General features: G+C 39.2%; 1 protein-coding gene across 11 annotated transcripts in view; it reads left to right on the top strand.

The window, feature by feature from the left end:
• MARK3 (microtubule affinity regulating kinase 3) overlaps window positions 1–22,193 on the top strand; it is a 62,163-nt gene that overhangs the window by 2,530 nt on the left and 37,440 nt on the right. For 7 of the 11 annotated variants that reach the window (XM_031049351.2, XM_031049357.2, XM_031049352.2 and 4 more), the window contains exons 2-4: window positions 6,246–6,284; window positions 10,613–10,804; window positions 16,736–16,789. In XM_031049351.2, coding sequence (XP_030905211.1) covers window positions 6,246–6,284; window positions 10,613–10,804; window positions 16,736–16,789 — 285 coding nt within the window. The remainder of the gene's footprint in view (window positions 1–6,245; window positions 6,285–10,612; window positions 10,805–16,735; window positions 16,790–22,193) is intronic. The other 4 variants (XM_013129159.3, XM_005149570.3, XM_031049358.2 and 1 more) reach the window with 1 other exon arrangement.

Genomic DNA, 22,193 nt, shown 5'->3' with positions numbered 1-22,193 from the left:
ACCTGTAGGTAGTGATACTGACAGGGAGTGATTAATCCGAATACTTGCCCAGTCCATTGAATCAATCACTCCTCCCTCCCCCCCTGTACAATATCATATCCTTCAGGAAACTGTCTCTGATATTCTGGCTATCTAGAAATTCACCAAAACATGTTCTGTTCAGCCTTGCTTAAAACTCAATTTAAATCTGACATTTAGCCTCTCTGAAATACGCCTATAGCTGTGAATGCCAGGTCTCCTTTTTTAATACCAAATATAACAATTTTCATACTTCAGTTCACTGTTCTGCCACCCCAGAGATCAATGGGTGTATTGTGCTGACAGGTAAATTGAGCTCTTGATTCTTTTTCACATGAGAGAAGTCTAATTAGTTAATATTCATAGTACTCTCTGAAGCTTCAGTGGGAGGAGGCTTAAGAGGTGCCAAGGTATTTGGGCCATAGTTGTGGACCCCTTTAGTGCCTTCTCGCTGCTTGGAAGGTTACCACTGCTGACAAAGGCTTGGCTGGTGTTGAATCTGGTTGAAGCATGCTGATCGTAGCTTATCCATGCCTATACTTGCAGTTTTGAAAATGAAGTTAGCCTCCAGAATGACAGTGATCATAAACTATCATTGTCTGTGCTTGCAGTAAACCACGTTCAGTGGTTGGCAGCTTCTGTTGAATAGAGAAGGTCTAATTGTCAGTACCTGATTGTTTTTTTTTTAAGGCAGTGTATACCATTTCTAACCCAGACATGTACTGCTGAAGTGGAAATACTGTTACAATGGCTTTCCCCAAAAGCTACTCACAGCTATCAACCTTTCAGTGCATTTGAGATTAAAAAATTTGGCTCTGAGTCACCTGGTTTTGAGAGCAAATGCATCCCGGATGATCTGTGATCATAGGAACTTCACACTTGGACAGTTGGAAGCTGGCTGTTGGCCTGCAATGAGCTGCTTCTCACCGGGGAGATAGAGCAGCTCTTTGGCCACATTTTGTGTAGCAATGGCTGCCAGCTGTGTAGGGGACAGAAGTGAATGAGGGGATAAGATCTTTTCTGTCTTACTCAAAATTATGTCCTGCCTGTGTGAGAAAAAGCAACAGAAGCAGTAGAAACCTCCTTTATCCAAACTGGGGGACAAGGTAGACACAGAAGGATCTTCCGCTGGCAGGAGGAGTAAACCTGTTTACAAGTGATGAGGAGGGAGAGAAGATGGAGGAGGGAGGAGTGTGGAAACATAATGGGAAAATAGATGGTAGGAAATCAAAGATGCTGGGCACAGAGAAATGGGCATATGGCAGGATGGAAGACAACCAGTGGCAAAGAAATAGGAGCAGGAGGAAAAAGACTGAGGTGAACAGGACAAATATTTGTTAGAAAGAATTCCCAAAGAGTGGGAAGATGAAGATGGAAACAAGGAAATACAGGTGGTATGAAGGCTGGTAGGCTTTTTTAAGGTTTTTATAGAAAAAAATCTTTGGACAGTTTAATTTACACCTGTTCATTGCACAGGTGTTGGGTTTTTTTGGGGGAGGGAAAAAGGTGACTGTTTAGAATGTGTTGTACTGCAGGCCAGTCTGAATTAAAAAATTAAATAATTTGAGGAAAAGCAAGACTAAAATGTGCTCTTACTTCCATGATTGTGCCTAATGTGAAAAATTTGCTATTGGAAAATGTCAGTGTGATGGTAACTGTGATTGTACAAGCCTGTACAAAAGGATTCTGTGCAGCAGAAATATGTGATTTTTTTTTTTTTTTTTTTTTACTTTAAAAAGCATAGTAAAGTCAGGGTTAGTTTCAAAAATTTACTTTTAAGATACTGTGAAGGTTAGTGTGGTACATCTTGGTTTATTAGCAATTAGCTATGAAGTACATTAGAGCTTTTGCAGACAATATGCAATCTTGCATTATTCTATATATTATTTATCAGTCTTCTCCTATTACAAATAGATCTGTAATCAGAATGCTTTCCCCCATAGAGTGAAATCCTGTTTGGGTTTTGTTGGCGTTTTGTTTGTTTTCAAAGAAGGGGCTGAGGGGTAAAGTATGCCTGTGGCAAGAGTTCTGGAAGGGTTTTCTTCTGCAGAGATCATCTACATTCTTCCATATTTTTCACCAGTTGCCATAAGTATTCTGGTTTGGAATAAATTAGGTGAAGGTGGCAAGATAACTAAAAATAAAATGTTTTAGGAATTAATCTGGGATGTATTTTTAAATTTCAAAGTTTCACAGACTGGGAAAATGTTTTTTCTGCATTTCTTACTGGTTGGGATACCCGATAGGTCTAGTTCTCAAAAAAATACCTGATCAGCTTGTGTGACAATGCAAGTATATTCACATTTTGAAGTGAGAAGTTTTGTTCTTCGGCTCTGCTAAGTAGGTTTTGCCATGTTGTTTAATCATTTGGGTTTACTGTCAGCTTGAACTGATGGAAGCTGCTAGGGGCATCAGCCTTGGCTCCCCTCCTATGGTTTGTGCCATCAGTGATTACTGCAGGCTGTAAGACAAGTCTGGTCAGTGCTCTGATCTGACTGAAATGAACCCCCTCAAAAAGTGTATTTATCCCCATTCCTAGAGGAGAGGATGGGAATATCCAGTTCAGGTGGGGAAAGCTACAAATGAGTCTTACTATTTTTTTTTGTTTGATTTATGCCAGTCATAACACAGCACTCTAGGGCTAAGATAACTTGCATTCTGCCACAACTACAAAGATACATAACTGCAGTGGAACACTTTTCACAAATTCATGGTGTTCTGCTCCTGCAACAATCTTCTTTACCATGTTTACATGATTTCAGTAACTCAGAAAAGCTAAGCTACAGGACCTTGCTCCAGTAGTTGTTAAAAAGTCAGACTTAGTTCATGTATTTTATTAGTGCTGCTGTATGTGTCTTGAATTGTGGCCTCAGAAGTATCAGTCTGAAAAACAGAACAAGCTACAGAAATTATGGAAAGAAAATAAACAAGAGGAAATATGGGGTTTAGTACACTAAACTTTGTAGACATTGTCCTAGGCTTTTTTAGCCACTCACCCAATATCCTTACCTGCTCAATTCTCCATTTTAATTCTAGTCAAAACACATATTTTTGTTGATGCAAGCGGACAATTCCTGTTGGCTGCATGTCTCAGGTGACTCAAGTCAAAGGAATTCTAAGAGTGGAGGCATTTGTCTCTCCAGATCTCCCTTTCATATGATATGTAAGTAGCATGTGTCTGCAACTTCCTCTTCTCAATCAAATAATGCTGCCTAGTGGATGTCAGCCAGATCAGAAATGAAGATCACTTTTTTTACTCATGGCACATCAAAGTTAGCTCAGCTTAGTGTGAAGATCTGCCTCTAAAATGTTTAGTACAAATGATGAGTAGATGCTTACTTCTCATAAAACATAAACCAGAAAGGTACTGAGTACACCTGTGGTAACACTTAAAGTCAGTCTCCTGGATGAAACCCTTGCGTTAAGATTCTTGGCCTGTAATGTATATACACATATAAACAAAAATTAACTTTTGAATAAAATTTGTTCCTGCAGGGTTAAATAAACTTCTCTATTTGCAAGCTCAATGTGGTCTTTGAAAACCAACTGTGAGGGTTGGGTTGGGTTTTTTTTCTGTTTAGTATGTAATTACTGACAGTGATGATTCTGGAAACAACTTAGTTGGCAGTATCGTTGATGAAGAATAGAATATGGTTAGCTCTTCAGCTATTATTCCTCAGGCTGATGTCAATAAATATCCATTTTAATCAGCAGTAAAGAAACTTGGCTGGAAAGATATGATGAATGTCAGATCTTGATAATGTGAAGCAACAAAAGAGCTTTTAAAAAGCTTTTCTAACTGACACCAGACTTAGGTTTTTGATTAGCAGGATTTCTTCAGTGTTGTGTTGTTCAGTGCTAATCATGGAATTACAGATTCACTCTCTTTCATATGCTGTATATGAATATGAACCAAATGATGTCAAGTACGTCAGCAGAGTCTGTAGTGGTTATACATGGTTATGCACTCCTAAGCCAGACCCTGTATTTCTCCAAAGGAGAGCATCCTTCCTTCAGTGAAGCCTGGTAGTGCTTTGCTATCGATGCTCTCACACTCTGATCTTCAGGGCAGGGGTGCTGTTGTCACTGGCTCTTCCCACTCGTCTGAGGCCAGAATTGTGAGCATGTAAGTGTTGCTTTGGGTAGCAATGCTCCTTCTGCCAAGCAAAAGTTTCCCATATGTCAGACCTCTTGCTGTCTGCCTCCATCAGGCTGCTTGGTGTAGGGGTTGCATTGCTGTGCTTTGAGATGTAACTGCCTTGTCCTGACTACTGCTCCTGTTTTTTTTTTCTTTATTTCACCCTCCCTGCTGAGGCTAGGGAGAATTGGGAATGTATGTCAAGCTTGTGTGTGCTAAAGACTGTATTTACTCTTCAGGTTCTCCTTTTAAACTGGTTATTTGACAGATATGACCTAATTAAACTAGCCACTCATTTTCATGAAGTGTCATGCCATTTAAATGAATGAGTATTATGATAGGCTGAGAATTGTACAGTGGGTTCTTCACCTTCTGGCAATGGAAGCATCCACATTAGTTTTCTCTCCTTTACCAGCTATAATGTATTTCTGGAAGGTCTATTTGTCTCCCTTGCTGAGTTCTGACCCTTTCAGTTGTGCCACACAATCACAGCATCCATAATGGTAGGGCTGTAGCACACTTCAGTGAATAAATCTACCTTCATGGATTGATAAGTTTAATACCATATTGGGTATCATTTTCATTTGTAGGACAACATTTAAAATTTCATGAGATGGAAACGATGTCTGTTCAGCCTTAGGATGGATTATGTAGCAAGCTAGGCTGAAAACTGCCTTTTAATTACATGTGCTGGAATGAAAGAATTGGTTATACAAACATCGGCATGGGAATGCTGGTTCTGACAAATCCACCTTGCCCCATGTCCTGATTTGTGCCTTGGCCAGTGGTAGGAGGGAAGTAAAACCAGGACACGTACAGAATGTCTTCACCTGATGTCTTCCTATTCTGTAATACAGGAAAATTATATTTTATAATATATGATTAGTTAAGAATTCCTAGAGCAGTAACTGGTATATGGACAGTTGTGGCTGAGTGTTTGCTGTGGCACCTCTTGGTATTTGCCAAAAATCTAAGTCTGTGTTTGGTCTTTCCAGTAGAATTCCTTTGTCAGCAGTCATGGGATGCCCTGCTGTGCTGTTTCACGGATATATCTGCACAATAAGATACTACCTCTGTGAATATCCTTAGGGCTAATCTTTATTCTCTTGCCCTGAGTAGTACTCAGCAGTCCCTATCTTCCTAAAGATGTTAATGCTAAGTGAGAAATAAAATACAACACATTGTTAGGAAGAGCTGCAGTGAAATTTGTCTTCACATGTTTAATTTAAGTTTTGTTTTGTTTTGGGGGGAGGGGGAGTTGTTTTCATATTTTAAAGCTATGGTGTGTTTCCTGGTAAGTTTTTTTTATAAATTAGGTTGCTGGTGGGGAGTGCATAGCCAGAAATTACCATGTCTTCTTTATATGTTGTGTGCCCAAGGTAGAGTAATGAAGCAGTTTAGTGTCTTAAATGTTCATTATGTCTTGGAATGTTTAAAGTATTAATATTGTAAGGGATAGGCTCTAAGTAAAATTTTTTCTTATTATAATTAAAAATGTGGAATTGAATGAGGCCATCGCAATTGTTATTGGTCTGACAGCTTTCCAAGAAATTCTATAATATCACTTTGTAGTATTTCATACAAAGATGAGCTAACAGCCAAGGTAATAAACTTTCCTAGAGACTTTTGTAAGATTACATTTTATTAGTTCATTTAGCTGATGAGAAGGTAGTTTTCACTACTCTATAGATCAAATGCTTTAAACGTTGATACTGTTTGTCCTCCCTGTTGTAGAAAGAAAGCTTCCTACTTATTGTAAATAAACATGGATTTTTGCAGGTCTTGAGCATTCTAATTTCTTGATGTTTTTCAGCTCTTCAAATGGATATCAGATTCTGTTTCTTCCAGGTTCTTCTCAGCTACTGGCACCTTCTTAAGCAGTATAAGATCTTTGATGCAAGTCATCTTCTGCCCTGTGTGTTTCTAATGCTCCAAATGTTAAGATACCTCTAATCGTACAGATACTGGATAAAGCTAACATCTACCAAAAAGATTTTGTTATTGCCACCTTCATGCTTCATTTGCTTTTTACTTTCTTTTCTTTTCTTTTTTCTTTCTCTTCATGCTAATCATTCTCTGGCTATGAAAGGATGTCGGCTCATCAGTGGGGGAAGGCTTTTGCGAAAAGGTGGGTTTTGCTTTGTGTTCCAAATATAGTTGGTGTTGGGCTCAGTCCCTCCCTCGCAGTAAGGTTTCTCACAAATGGAGATGTTTTACTCCATTTCCTTCTGGGTTGAGTAATACCGGGGTGGGGCTGGTGGGGAGGAAGAGAATGCTTTTTTGAGAAAGAGGGGTTGTTTTGTTGGCTTGAAAATTGATAGGCCTTTTTTAGGGAGCCCTCCTACTATGTGCACCACCCACCCCCTTTACAGTATTTAAAAGATTTTTTAAATGGAACCTGATGCATACCAAGATAGAGAAGAAAGTGCTTTCTTGTCATGGGTGGATTTCAGAAGGCTTCGTTTAAAAGAGATGGTGACTATGGCTAGCTTGAAGCTGCACAATGTCTTCTTGCTTCAGTTCCCCATCTGCAGTATAATGGTCTTTTTTTCTTTTGCATAAAGACAGGTATTTTGGGAATCTCTCAGCCATGGTGAGTGTCATGAAGGGAGTGTTCCCCTTACACAGAATGCACATCCAGGAAGTACAGCTTGCCTACCACAGTGTGGAAACTTACTACAAATGAACACATTTGTTTTAAAACTCATGTTTTGAGGACAAACCCCATTTCTTATAGAAGCCATATAAATATGGACCTGGAAAAGAAGCCTGAAATTGATCAGAATCTTTGTGTGTCAATGGATGAGGGAGGCAAAATCAGGAGAGTTGAGGATCTGCTTGGGAAAAGACAGATAACCTACATCTCAGTTTAGAGAGCAGAGAATGCTATTACTATTCCTCTGGGCTGAGATGGGAGCTTTTTAATCTATTTGCTTTTTATCTTTCTGCCCTGGGAAGTACTGGACTACAACCAAATGCATGACTTAAACTTTTCTGGACCATCTATGTTTTTGTTTTTTTGCCTGCACCATCTACCTGTCATGGCTTCTTGAAAATTATTTCAGTGGTAGAAACACTCACTGTTCTGAGTTCATCATGCCTTTTAGTACTATATGCTAGCAAGCCCTCTTCTTTCATTTCCATAATCAAAAGAAAATCCATGTTGAAACTGGAAAGCTGTTTTATTCATGTATTTGAAAGCTTGTGTTCTGTTCAGTTGACAGAGGAGGGTCTTGCTGATAGATTTAATTCTGTGAAATAAAGCCCAAATTAAATATGGTTGCAAATAGATTTTGACAGAGTGAAACATGTCTATGAGCAACTCAGTTGGAGAGAACTGAACTGCTTAGGAACACACAGCTTGAAATTCAAAAACCACAACTGAAAAAGGTCATATTCTTAAAAAGAAATGATCTGGGTTAGGGTGGAAATGGAAGCCTCCATACAAGGAGATTGTGTTAAATTTATCAACGCTAGTCCAAATGAGTTCACAGCTGTTAATTCCTCCCGGGAAGCACAAAGCTAGAAAGCATGAAAAATATGGTAGAGCACAAGAAGTCGTTCCTCAACAGAGGATAGTGAAACTCTCAAGATATATTAGCTGGGGTGGTTTACTATGTGGAATAGAATTTGGTAGTATAACGGACTCTTATTTTACCTAATTCAGTTTATATGAAGTAGGATAAGAGTAAGATCAATTCTGAATAATGTATATGCAGATTCTGGTTTGGGAATACACGATATTTGATGCCTCCATCTCAACAGCCTCATAAGCTAGCTCAGGTCTAACACAGCTTATTATTTCAAGCACAAGGGAGCACAGATGCAGATACTTGCTGAAGCCAGCTTGTGTGCTTGTGCTATATGCCCAGGTGCAAAAGGGCTATAGTCTAAATAGTTGTAGTACACTTCTTTTACTGAGATAGGCTATCAGCTCAGTGAAGTGCAATGTAAATAGTACAGCTGTATTTCTGGGATGCTGTACTTGAACTTAAAGTGAGCCTTCCTCTAGTATATCCAAGAAATATCCTCATGGCTCTGTACAGAACATCCCGGTGCATGATCACTGGGCTAGTAATGTAGGAGACTTTTAGCATCTAGCATCAGCAGTTGTTGCTTTTTTTTAGCTGGTCTGAATAATTTGACACTAGAAGGTACCAAAGGAGCTGACAGAGAAGCTCTCTGCATTGTGTGCTGCTGCAAGGTTTGTTAGAAGTTGAAGTGCAGGGAAGTGTAAAGGATGGGCATTGCCATGCCAGTACATGCAGGGGTGGCTGAGGTGGTCTGAAGAACCATCACCAACAGCCTGGCATTAAGGGCATGTAAAATAGTGAAATTGCCGATACAAGATTTCACTGGCTTTAGTAGCTCCTTCACCTGAGCAACTGCTTTTGTCATCCTTCTCCTTGAGTGTTATAGATAAACACCCAGTTGCTCTAGGTCTCCAGATATTATTGAGAACAATGAATTGTTATCAAGCAGTGAAATTTTACTGAATCTTGTTACAGGTGTGCTTCTTGTTCCTGTGCCAGTTATTAGTGGGTTTGGGAGAAATGTATACAACTGCTCTTGAAAACTAGGATAAAGGTTGCTAGAATATTAAATAGGGCAGGATGGGCTAATCATCGGGAACACGTAATAACCTGCATGTAAGGCAACTGCATTTTACTTCAGCCAAATGAGATCATGCAAGTAAGGAACCAGCAATGAAAGTTATTAGATGTGGTGAGGGAATTGGAAGCAATAATTCTTAAAAAGAGTTAGCATCAGTGTTGGGTGGTCAGGTACAGATGGTGATCTGCCAGGAAGGCTAGTTCTGTCCATGGAAAATCAGTGGAGTGTTGAACAGAAGATGCATTCTCTGTATTTAATCCTACTGCATATCCAGTTCTAGTATGAGCCCCACAAAAACATGTTGGAAAAATAGGAGAGAGTTTTGAAAAGAACTGTAAGAAATGTTTCCTTGTCTTTAATCACTCTTGCAGCAGCCTGTTTATGGAGCTCAATATAACTTACTAAAGCGAAAGACTAATGTGATCATAGTAATTTAGTACCTATATGGGAAGAACAAGTCTGGTGATAATGCAGTAGCAATGCAGTAAGGAGAAGCTAAAGCCAGATTGGTACTAAAACATCATATGCACCACGTATTTGTGTGTGGCTTTTTTAAAATAGTAAGTATTGAAACAGTTCTCAAAGAGTTGCCATAGACTTCTATCAGTAATATTTCTGAAATGAAATCAGTGTGTTTTAAAAAAAGAATTTGGTCACAGCTGATGAACTTGAATTAACAAACCAGATGCCAGAGTTTATGGTCACAAGGTTACATCAGGTTACTAAATAAAAGTGTGAAACTTGCTTAAGTGTCATATAAGCATGGATTTCTTCAATTGTGCCTCCAAAATGGTTGTTAGCTCTTGGGTTATGATCTTATATCCTTATGCTACAGTGATTTTCATACTGAGTGTTGCTGCATGCCAGGTTTTTTGTTATGCCTTCTGGGTTTCAGCAACAGTAGTAGTAGTAGAAGAGCAAGATCTGGCATTTCTGGGGTGGCTGTGAATTTAGCGTGTCGTATTCTGTATAGCCAGATGTTTGCTCCATAATGGCAGGCTACTGAGTATTTCTAACTAATACTTCAGAGAAGTTGGTGTATAGAGCTCAACCATGAGTTGAGAACATGAGGGGGCCTGCTCTTTCATAAACAGGGTGTCAGGAAATGAAAAAAATACCAATATTTTAACCATATGATCTAATTAATAAAGGCTGTTGTAGGTATGAGATAATACCCATTCATTCTTATTAATAGCTGTTCAGGGAAACCAAGTAAAGGGGACTTAACAGGTTCTAGACAGCAGCTCAGATCTCTGTAACTGATGCTCAGCCTGCTAATATCTGAGGTTTCTGTATGTTAGGGAAGATTTTCTCCCTTGTTCTCTAAGCTGTCCTGTGTATTTTTAGTCATGAGTTTTTGCAGAAACAGGAGTCTAGTGAAAAAAGGAAACCTTTTATTATTTTGTCAGTAGTATTAAACTGTCCAATAAAGGTGAACATTTTATTGTGTGTGCTTTTGGAAAAGCTTTATGTCTCCTTTCCAAAGGCTTTCCTGCTTTAGTTAGGCACAGTAATGAAGATGGGAAATAATACCAGATACATCCATGTTCTATAACTGGTTTGCAGTCTATGTAAGTTACTTAAAATGCTTGATTGTTGCTGCAGTTCAGGTGATGTTCCATTTGGCCTTTACCAGGTGATGAAATGGATATTGTGTTATGAACTTGGAACCTCTTTATTGTCCCCATCAGAGCAAAGTTCAGTGTGAATCTGGAGTGTGAGTTGGATCCTCTGAAGGTTTTTTCAGAGGCATTGCTAACATTTTTGCATGTTGTATGCTTCTCATCATTGATGTGTTTTGTTGTTATTTCTCAGCCTTATTTGTGTATGTTTTTATTGCAGCACACATCCCATGGAGAAGGACGGCAGGAAGTTTCCTCTCGGACTGGGCGCTCTGGAGCTCGCTGCAGGAACTCTATAGCTTCCTGCACAGATGAGCAGCCACATATTGGAAATTACAGACTCCTTAAAACAATTGGAAAGGGGAATTTTGCAAAAGTAAAACTGGCAAGGCACATCCTAACTGGCAGAGAGGTAAAGTGGTATGAATGTAAACAGTAGTGAATTGCAGTAGGTGTGCAGGTTCTCTCAGAATAATATCAACCAGGTGAACCACTCATGTAGGATTAAAATGGAAAACTATCTTTTAGCAATTATTACAAAACAAGTTCTCTTAAAAATAATCTCTGAAATTTGTATTTTTGACAAGTCCCTCTCCAACTGAACTGTGTTCAAGTTTGCTACTAGAATTCTCTGCTAAATTCTCTGTTCCCAAAATAGGGTTTGGTATATAGCAATTAAGCTTGCTGCAAGCACTGCCTCTTGCTGTCTCTGTACTGCACAGTTCAGGGCTCTACTGCAGGGGAAGTCAGGAATGAGAATGAATATATCTTCTTGATTATGGTCTGAGTAGCCCAAGCACAGTATTTTCTTGCCAAAGCAATGTTTCTCCCAGGAGTTTTGTTAGCATATGCAGTCCTGGGCATCCTTGGAAAGACATTCCAGTTTATTCAGAGCCGGTTTGTGTGTCTTGCTCAGTGTTGTGTGGTGTACACAAAGCTTTCTCCTGTATCTCTTCATAGTGTCTAACTCAGCTTCATAAGTAGTTTCTGCAATGTAATTAATAACTTGCAGGTAGTGAGAGTTCTGGTTTGGTGAATTGTAGTCCTGCTCACTTGTTACAAGAAGCTTGTTACAAGTATTTCTTAGTGCTCTTTTATTAATAGCAACTCTATGTACTGAAAGAGGGACAAACACCTTGTTGACCTTTTCTTGCCGAGCAATCTAATGAAGTAAATATTTGCTGATATCAGCAAGGACTTCTAAAGAAAGCTATGTGGCTGACTGCAGCACTTTAAGGGAATTTCTTTGTTCTGAGCTAATACTGAGTTCAGTAGCACTAGGAGGAACAGAGAGGACATAAATTTGCAAGAGTTGTTGCGAGGGATTTTATTTATTTGGTTTTGTTTCTTGTAAGCTGACAGTTCTGGTGATGAGCAGTTGTATTCTGGTGTTAAAGTCAGTGCTCCTTTGTAGAGAAAGTTGTTGACTCCTGCTGTGGTTAATTGCTTAATTGCTTTCCACTTAAGTTCCCTTCTCTTTTTACTAATACTTAACACAGGAAACGCAAGTCCTTGGGTACTTGGTTAGTATCTCTTTGTTACTATTATATGTATAGGAGTTGGAGGTAGGTAGTATGTGTCAAACGTTGCTTTGCAAAAATTGAAGTACATTTTCTTTACTTGCACTTAACTGTGTATAGACCTCTGGTCCATTATTTTTGTCTAAAATTTCAACATAGAAAGTGACAGTGCAAAATCTTTGGCCAGATTTTGAAAGATTCAAGTACTAAGTTTCTTTAACTCTCATGAAATAAATGTCATTCAATCAGTTTAAAGCCTAAGTATTTTCCAGGATGTAGCCATTGGTCCTGGTTAACCTAGAATGAGTAACACTTCTTTGAAGCTAACAATTAAGCTAGTTTATAGGAATACCTTGAAGGTATTTAAAACTTATTTTTTTCTCTTTGTGAGAGAGATGAGTAGAAGTTTCTCTTCTTGGTAGGTGAACTGTACAGCATTGATGATAATTGCATATTTTAGATTTATGTTACCAGAGTTTTTCCCAATAGTCTGGATGACAATTTCCCCAGTGTCATTAGTTTACTTGTGCCCTTACAGAAGTATTTATCTCATCAGTCTTTAGATGGTGTTAACCTTTTTTGTGGCTGTCACATTGATATTTTTACTGATGAGCAGCAGCACCTTGTACTTCATTGAATTTTGCTTTCTTTGCTAACTCATCTCCAAGGTTGTTTATATCAGTTTCCCAGTGTATTTGATGGTGCCTCTTAATTCCTTCAACAGACTTAATCATTATGGTTTGACTTTATGTGCCAAGGCCACTGATACAGATACTAAACAAGATTGGTCCCAAGTCTTGTCCTTGAAAAACTCTTACTCATTTATTTCTAACTTGGTATCTCTTTAGCCACTTCTTTTAATTAAAAAAGTTCTGTGCACATTTCAACTTATCTAGTTCAGTAATTTTTGTGCATCCTCCTACATGAGGCTTTACAGTAGTCCAGGTAGTCATATATTGTTTGTTTCCCTGGGGCAGAATTAACTTGGGAAAATGTACTGCATTTAACCCTTCTGCCTGTTTCTGTGTATTTCCCCTTGAGAGTTTTGAGTTCAAGAATTTTGTGGTAAATGGTTCTACTAGGGAAAAAAAGAAGTCTGATAATTAAAAAAAGTCTGATAATTTCTAAACCTGCACTGCCATTTTGTTCTTGATAGCTGTTGGAAATCCATGCTACAAGAATGCCTTCCTCCCCTTCCTCCTTTTTAAACCCGCCACTCTTCAGAATTCAGGGATAAAGTTCTCAGTCTGGACTCAGATACACATCACTCATCTTCCCGAGTCTGTGTTTTCAGGCTTTACACACTCATTCGTACTGGCTGTCCTGTCTTTGCTCCTCTTCTTTTTTCCATCTTATGTACCAAAACCTACAATAAAATACTAGCTTTGGGAGACACGCTTAAATGACTCTGCTGTATCCTTGCTGTATTTGAACCCTACTTCTTTTTGTTATCTGTGTGGCTATTAATGTTAAATTTCCAGTTCAGTTATACTTTATGGCAATTCCTTCCTTATATCTCTGCACTGATTAACTTCTAAATAAATCATGCAGCGGATCAGCACTTTTCTGGCACTTCTTGGGAGGATGGTATGTTTGTTCAAGCATCCTTCTAGGGTAGTTGCTCATCTCCTTATACCTGGAGTCCTTCAGTATGTATTTTCCTGTTGCTTGAGATACAGCTTTCATGTTTTTAACTGGAGTAAGTTCCAGGGCTCTCTTTCATTTCCATCTTCAGTGTGTCTGCAGCATGTATGTTAAGAGCCCAGCCTCAAATTACAGAAAGGGAGAAATGTTTAGCCCTTTGGGGGGTGATCAGAACATCAGCCTAACTGGGGAAGTTGGATTGTCCTGCCAAGAAGTGTGTGGCCTTCTCACTGCAGTTATGGAGGTGGGATTAGTTTCACTGCACTAGAGCTGGTGTTTGGAAACACTCCTTCAAGATCATCTGTCTAGAAGAGTACTATTCAAGTCTATCTGCTCTTTCAAAACAAAAAATCTTCACTGTAAATCTGCTATTGTTAATTCTTTTACTTTAAGCTCTGTATTTTCTGTTGTAATTTATCAAAGGTTATTTCTTCTGGCAAGTTTTCCATACTTGCAAAATCAGTTTAAAGAGATAAAACTACCTTTTACTGTTACTGAGGTGGTTGGAGTCACAGCCAAAAATGTATGGATCCTTCTGTTCATTAAAAGCATGTGTTCAGTTAATAGCCAGGAAGTTGAAGTTTCCTAGTGAGACAGGATTCTTTCAGGATCCAAGTCTGACTCCAGGGAATCTATTGCCATCTTCTTTCTGTTCTTCTCTTGGAAAAAGTGAAATTTAAGAGCAAGAAAACATTCTGAATGGTAGCAGTTTGGCCAGTTTGCTCAGCGTCTCAAATTCTGATTAACTCCCTCATTCAAGTCATGTAGGAGGAATGTTTTAAGTTGTGTTATTGTGAATGGTGAAAGCAAAGTTGATTTTAATTCTACTGATGATCTCACACAGAATATAATAGATGATGCAGTGATGTAACAGCATAGGTGGACTTGTGTTCCTCTAGCATTGGCCATACCACACAATACTTGAAACCGTTCCGGATTCAGTTTGTGCAAAGAGAGCAGAGTGGAAGGCAATTTGAACTTTTTTAACTATGCTTAGTAAAATGGAGGATTTTCTTTCTCAGGCTTGTCAGAACTATTCTTGGGGATAGGCTCCCTTTGCCTGTGATTTGGAGACCTTATCAAGACACCTGAAATTGCTGCCTGTTCTGATGATGGGTTCAAGCTCTCACAGCCAATGTTAACACATTGTACTCTCGGTGTTCACATGGATAGGAATTCTCTAAATTCGGCCTGCCGCTAAGGCTATAATTAGTGCACTGAACAGGCCTTTGAGTCTGCCATTAAGAAAACTGAGGTGTGTACCTATCCTGTATCTCCAGGGCCGACTTTGTTTGCCAGTGTGAGACCTCTCTGATCATCTGGCACCAATGCACAAGTGAGAGAGGTGAGCTGTGTTTTGCAGAAACCCAATAACCTTAAGGCATCATGGGTTAAAACAATCTTCCAAAGACTGACATAATTGTTATAGTTTAGAACACAGAACTGAAAGCCTTTTCTGAGTGGAATGCACTTACCAAGCAAGCAGCCGTCTTCTGGGGCATGGGCAGCCCTGGGACACCAACTGACTTTGAAATAACATCTACTATTGACAAGGACAGTGGTTATCCTGTGTCCAACACGGATTTATAAGGGATTGTAGGAAGTGAGTAACTTTGTTACCTTCTTGACAATAGTTCAACAGGCATAAAGGTAGAGATAAAGATCTTTCTTGGTTTCGTACACAGTTGCTAATGTAAAAATACCTATTGCTTAATGTGTTTATTTGTATTTTTGAAGTGATTTCTCAAGGGGTTTTGCAATGGAATTCTGCCTCTGGAAATAGTGATCTTTAATTTCAGTAGCATACCTTAGAAGAAAATACTCCCCAAAGCAAAAGTATTCTCAAATGATTTTTTGGTGATGTATCATCATATCTTGCATCTAGAAGGAATCAAAATAAATCTTGAAGCTCAGTTTCAGAAAACACCATATCTGTCACCCAGTTTTGTGATGCACCCAAGCATTGAACACTCTGTTCCCCTCTTCCTCTCTCCATCATGGTGATCCATCCATGTGGTTTTTGCGCTTGAATGTATGAATATGAATTTGCTTTGATGTAATATACTCCTTATTCCATATGTTACTATCCCCAAGTTAATGAGATGGCAAAGACAGCACAAAGCAATGCAGGGAAATGGGAGATGTGGCATGGGGAGTAGCAGCATATACTGTTTGAGCCAAAAATTGAAGGGAAATGGAAAGCCCTTGCTTTGCACCGGTGAGGTATTATAATCAGCTGAGTTGCAGCATCTTGCTTCTTAGAGAGACACCATCTCCTTGGCTTCTGTGGAGTTTCTTCTGGTATGTTTAGCCTTTAATTTAGAAAGGAAAAATACCAGTTGGCATGTAATTCTCAAAAGATTCATGTTTCCTGTTCTAACTCATCCTGTATCCAAATTGCATTGCACTGAAGCTAGGCTTTTGCCTGTTCATTGCCTCAAATCGTCAGGTTATGACTACTTAACCATGGTACTGAATTTAGCTTTTGATTATTTTGTGAAATTTTTATGTTCTTCTTTCATATTTCTGTGCAGTATTTAATGAAAAGATGAGAACCAGTAAAGGAGTGAACTTGCCCAGATCGTTTTATTACAACCAGTGGGGTTCTCTTGATGAATGAGTGATAATCCTTTTCATATCCATCAGGGAGAAAATTGATACAAATACTCAGTGAATTTCCAAAGGTGAACTTAGTTCCTGCTAAATCTGTCTGGAATGACTTCATTCTGAAATCTCTGCTTTTAGAAGCATCTTCACAAACTGCCAGTGCTCAGTCAGTACTGTGTAATCTGTTGTGTAATTACACTGTGTAACCATTATCTGTAGGCACACTGCTCTCTATCTGAGCACTTTCTGGTGTTGGAGCTTCCACTGTTGTAAGCGTGATGGTCTCAATGTCAAGCAAAAGACTAAGCAAGCTTCTCATCTTAATATGCTTAAAATACTCAGGGGGTTTTGTTTTCCACTCTGCTGTTTAGTTTATTGCAGTAGAAATAAGTTACAGTTTAGCTGTTAATTTCAAATGTTTTTACTTCAAATAGGAGTACATAATTTGCTGAAGAAACTGAGTGGGTTTTGTATAACATTTATGTTTTCAATTTTTGTTACTGGATTTGACCATCTTGTAATAATGCTGCATTGTTCACATGGAAAATACTGATTATGAACTCTTCCTTTAGGTCGCCATAAAAATAATTGACAAAACACAGTTGAACCCAACTAGTCTACAAAAGGTAGGTTTTTGCATTTAATCTTCCAATCGCATTGTTTTGTTTCACTCCCACTTTCTATTAACCCTGAATGCCTGTGCTGGAGAATCTGAAGCATTGCATACATTGCACACATCTGACTACAGTATTTAATAACTAGTTTTGTAAAAGATATTTTTGACAGCCCTGCAGTTATTCAGGGTGAACTCGTGCAGAGCTGTGTACATGGTGTCATGTCCTTATGTCTTCTTCATGCTGGTCACTTTGTTAAACTTACAAATAGAAAGCTTACCTTCTGTCCTCTTAAACTTGAAAATACTGCCTTTGTGCTGGAGGCCAGGTAGTATCTATGTCTGTCATGTAGTTTGCAGGAGGAGAGGTGATGCAGTTTTATGGAATGAATTGGGGCATGGCTATTCTGGTTTCTTCCCTCTAGCCTCAAATGTTTAATGTGTGCTGTTACAATTGTATCGCCTTATCTATTTTAGTAAGTAGCGATCAATCATGCTCTTTGATCAAGGCGACCAGTCTGCTTTGGAGTGCCTACAGGAAGTACATTTAAATGTTCTTTTACCTAGGACTTTTCTAACTCTGTCCTTTTAAGTGCTGTAGTCAAAAAGCTTTTTGTTTACTTTTGAGAACTTTGATAAAAAAAGCTCCTTGCAATATTTCTGTTTGAATGAGAGAATACCCAGAACTACCTGCAAACAAAATGAAATAGCATAACTAGAGTAAACTGGAGAATATACACATTCGGATCTTATGCAAATGCTAAAGAGATCGTGCAACAAGATGTTTTTATCAAAATGAATAGTGCAAAAGTAAATTGGAAAAACACACAAGTTCTTACGTTCTGTGGTTTGGTTGAGAGGCAAAGAATAGCCTATAGAAGAAAGGTTCTCTCATCTGAGCAGGTATCAGCTTCCTGCAGATTCTGTAGAATGGGTAAAAGTAGATAATGTGTTTCCAGTTTTCTCTTTTATTTCTTTTTCAGCTTAATCTCTGTAGTTATTGGCAATTTCTGGGTATGCAGAGAGGAAGTGAAATGAAAATTGGGTAATGCCATGGATTAGGTAGAGTTGATTTGTGTGGCAGATCTGTGCAACTGGGAAGACCTGAAAAAAATTACTAAATGCTTGGAGCATTTGGAAGAAGAACAAAAGCTGTGTGATATAAAGGAGAGGGTTCAGGGCATGGGAAGCATGGTCAGAGAAAAGTAGAGAGCCCATTTTGTTTTCAGACAAATATGTAAAATCTTAACCCTTCAAATGTTGTCTTGAGATTGCGCCACAAGGCTACCTTGAGCTCATATTAAAGTACAAAGCAAATGTTTTACAAGTCACAGGTTCAGTTAGCAAAGCCACAAGCTGGAGGTGTGCTTGTTGGCCCTTGGGCCCTTTGGTTTCTGGGTTTCAGCCTGCTCGGTGTTGTCTTGTGTATCTGTAATTTCATTTTTATTTACAATTTATAAAACTAGATTATAAAGTGTGATTTGTAAATGGGTCTTGTTTTCGTTAATGGAGTCTGGAAGAATAGTACAAAACAGTGGGGTAGAAATCAGATCAAATTTGGGGAGTGAGATTGCTGATGCACTGTCCTCTCTAAGCTCATTTGTTATATTAGCACAGAAGAAAATTTAGCAAGGTACGTCTGTTCTCAATTCAAAAATTGAAACGAATTTTCTGAAATGCCTGATTGCCACAGTAAGCAGAGTGAATGCACAACATTACCTAGCGATTTTCCTTGGTTAAGGCTTTTTTTTGCAAACCCCCGCCCCTTTTCCCGCGGCACTGTCAGCAGTGCTGTAGACTCATTGCTTTTGAAGCCAGTTGAGCACACAACCTGTAGATGCAGGGAAGCTAGGATGGAAGCACTTCTTGTCCTTGTGCTGCTGGAGAGAGCGATAAAATATTTGAGGTATGGTGGGGAGGGAAGGGCTGCTCTGAGGCAAGGGTGTGGTGTGTAGTGTCTCAGCTGCAGTATAGCCGCATAGCCTCCTCATCCTTAGGTGGGGACACAAATGGTGATTAAGGCTGCCAGTTCTGATTTCTTTGTATTATGTCTTCCACACTGATACTTCAGCTGACAGAAAGAAGTTAACCCTGTTAAGGACTTGCTTTGCTTTCTGGAGCAATAATTCTTAGTATGCCCTCACAGTAAGCTGCAGGTGGCTGCAGTCCTCACAGTTCAATATTCAACAGCGCAGCTCTTCAGAAGAGTTGGGTTTCTTGTCTGCCACTGAGGAAGTCTGGTAGCCACATGCAGCTACTCTTAACTGTTGTTTTGGGACCTAATTACTACTCTGCTGCTCTTGCTTAGTGAGGAGGAAACTGTAACTGGTACTTCCCTGCTTTGAAAGAAAAGGGAATTCTTAGAGCTTTTTTCACATGCTGGTGGTGTTAGTCATGATGCCTGTTGTCTGCAAATGTACTTGTGTACCCAGTTCCTTGTGTACCCAGTCCCAGTATCGGTCTCACTGGAAACAAGTGCTGATGTAATAGTTCACTTCCTCCTAGACAAAAAAAAAGGCAGTTTATTGGGTTTCTTTTATTTTTTTTTTCTTTTGAATTAGCAATGCCATTTTATGTAAGGTTTTGGGCTTTTTTACCAAGCCCTTGTACTAGTACTATGTCATTTCTCATTTTCCTTTTCTAGCTCTTGGCTCCTCAGCCAAATATTTTTGTTCATTATGTGCAGATGTTTTGCCACTTGTTTGGGCCATTTTTTTGTTAAAGCTTTTCAGAGTTCTTTAACATCACTTTTAACATGGACCATGCTCTTTCTGACCACGGGTCAATCAGTATTTTAAAACCTGCAAGAAAAGGATGAGGACCTTGACACACTTGAGAGGTGGGTCTCTGAGAGCCTCATGAAGTTCAACAGGCCAAGTGCAAGGTCCTGCACCTGGGTCAGGGCAATCTCAAGCACAGATACAGGATGAGCAGAGAGTGGTTTGAGAGCAGCCCTGAGGAGAGGAACTCAGGGATATTGATTGATAAAAAGCTGAACATGAGCCATCAGTGTGTGCTTGCACCCCAGAAAGTTAGGTGTGTCCTGAGCTGCATCAGAGGGAGTGTGACCATCAAGCAGGTCAAGGGAGGGGATTCTTTCCCTTTTCTCTGCTCTCTTAAGATCCCACCTGGAGTACTGCTTTCAGTTCTGCAGCCCCAAACATAAGAATGACACGGACCTGTTGGAGCGAGTCCAGAGGAGGGCCACCAAGATGATCAGAGGGCTGGAGTACTTCTCCGATGAAGACAGGCTGAGACAGATAGGGTTGTTCAGTTTGGAGAAGAGAAGGCTCCAGGGAGACCACCTACCAGCCTTCCAGTAGCTAAAGGGGGTCTACAAGAAAGCTGGAGATGGACTTCTACAAGGGCATGTGGGGATAGGACAAGGGGTAATGGCTTTAAGCTGAAAGAGGGTAGATTTAGATTAGGTATTAGGAAGAAATTCTTTAAAATGAGAGTGGTGAGACACTGGCACAGGTTGCCCAGAGAGACTGTGGCTGCCCCTTCGCTGGCAGTGTTCAAGGCCGTGTTGGACAGGGCTTTCAGCAGCCTGATCTGGTGCAAGATGTCCCTGTGTGTGGCAGAGAGGTGAAAATTAGATGGCCAACTTTAAGGTCCTTTCTAACCCAACCAATTCTATGATTCTCTGAAATGTAGAAGCTATTTGTATAGCAGACTATGGATATTTGCTTAGAATTTTTTGTAGCATCAACAGTGGAGTTACCCTTGGTGAGAGTCTGACCCAGCAGGCTTTATCTGAGTATTGGGGGTGGAAGATACCAACAGTCAATTGAGAGTGAATTAAGCAAACTCTTCCAAACTTCAAAAGCTGACCAGAGGCTTTCTGTTACATAAGCTGCCATTAAAAGTATTAGTGGAGTATTCAGAGTATATTATACACGAATTCAGCAGAACTGAATGAAAAAATAAGCAAAAAATAGATTCAACTGCTTTTAAATTTCTGCTGATCAAGAGAGTGATGGTGAAGTAGCCTACTTTGTCTAATGATATATATGAAAAAGCTCCAGGAATAACATAGATTTTTAAAAAATAGGCAAATTACTTACGTCTCTTGAGAAGAAGAAAACACACATGCATAGGTTTTGAAATTACTTTGCATGGCCAAAGAATAGACTTGATCAATCAATCCTGATTGCTTTTAAGCAGCTTGTCATCTAAGAAAGTGTCAGGCACAGACCTGGATAATGATAAGTAAATGTATTTGGCAAGCTGTTTGGTTTTAGTTTGTGTCCAGGTAGTGTTCTTTTCACATGGGGGAGAAGGTCTGTTGGGCAGTGCAGTGAGGACTGCTTCTCAAATCTTAGCCTTTACAGAAACATCAGAAAGCAGAGAATGGTTAGAACAGCTAATCTCTAAATTCTGGTTTGGTGTTTTGGGGATTTTTTTTTTCCTATTTATTTATTTGCATCCCACTTCTCATTTTCTTTTATTAAAAGACACAGAGGCACAAAGATTTTTGTTTGACTGGTTGTTTTCTATTTATTTCCTGTGTTTCACTTTGTTTTGCTTTTATTGAGTAAGTGCACCTATAGATTTTTTTGAGTCATTAGTAATAAGAAGACATACTAAATGTCTTTATCTGAAATCTGACCTGAGGCGAATAGTGCAGCAGCATTTTTTGCTTCCTTACTGTTAATAAGAATGCTGTTATCTCTTATTTACAAACTCTTTTCTCTTTAAGTCTGCATTCCTGTGGAGCTGGGGACTTTCATTCTGCTTCAGTCTCTTTACATTAAGTTCAGTACGATCTGTTACATTGCTGGTATTTCTGTAGAAGTTGATGTTAGGTTTGTGATAAAACCTCTTGATAACTCCCTCTTTTTGAAGCATGCTCTTAGAAAATAATCAGTGCTTCAGAGCATCAATCCTCTGGAGTCTTGAGCTGGCATGGGGGGAGCTGCAGAGGCAGAACAGCTACACTCTTGACTGCCATATAGCATACTGCCAGAAAAGAGAAGTTTGGGGGTTTTCCAAATACAATAACATTTGCACTTCAATAATAGTCGTAGTGATTTTTTTTTTTTTTAAATCTTGGTTCTTTTCTGGAAGAAGTGGAACTACTTTTATTTCATTGCTATTAACCAGCTTGATTAAAAGCAATGTTTTATATTGCAGTAACACCACCTATGACATTTTTAGTATTACACTCAGATTTACTTGCATCTTCTAATTGTCTGTTGCAGAAGAGTTTTCAGATGGGAAGATAATTAACAGCTGATCAGTAATAGATTTTGTTTTCATTTGTGGTTTGTTAATAATATGTCATTCCTGTATTATCCTCCAGTTGCAGGAGGACAGAATTTACTCTGTGTGACAGGCAGAGTTGAACACTTTGGAAGTAATAGCTCAAGCAAAACCTTCATGTGGGTATTGGTGCTGTGGGGGGAGAGCCAAGA

The sequence above is a fragment of the Melopsittacus undulatus genome, chromosome 4 (genome assembly GCF_012275295.1).
Source record: "Melopsittacus undulatus isolate bMelUnd1 chromosome 4, bMelUnd1.mat.Z, whole genome shotgun sequence".
Taxonomy (NCBI): Eukaryota; Metazoa; Chordata; class Aves; order Psittaciformes; family Psittaculidae; genus Melopsittacus; species Melopsittacus undulatus.
The sequence above is the reverse complement of the archived record's forward strand: the minus strand, read 5'-3'. Positions and strand labels throughout refer to the sequence as shown.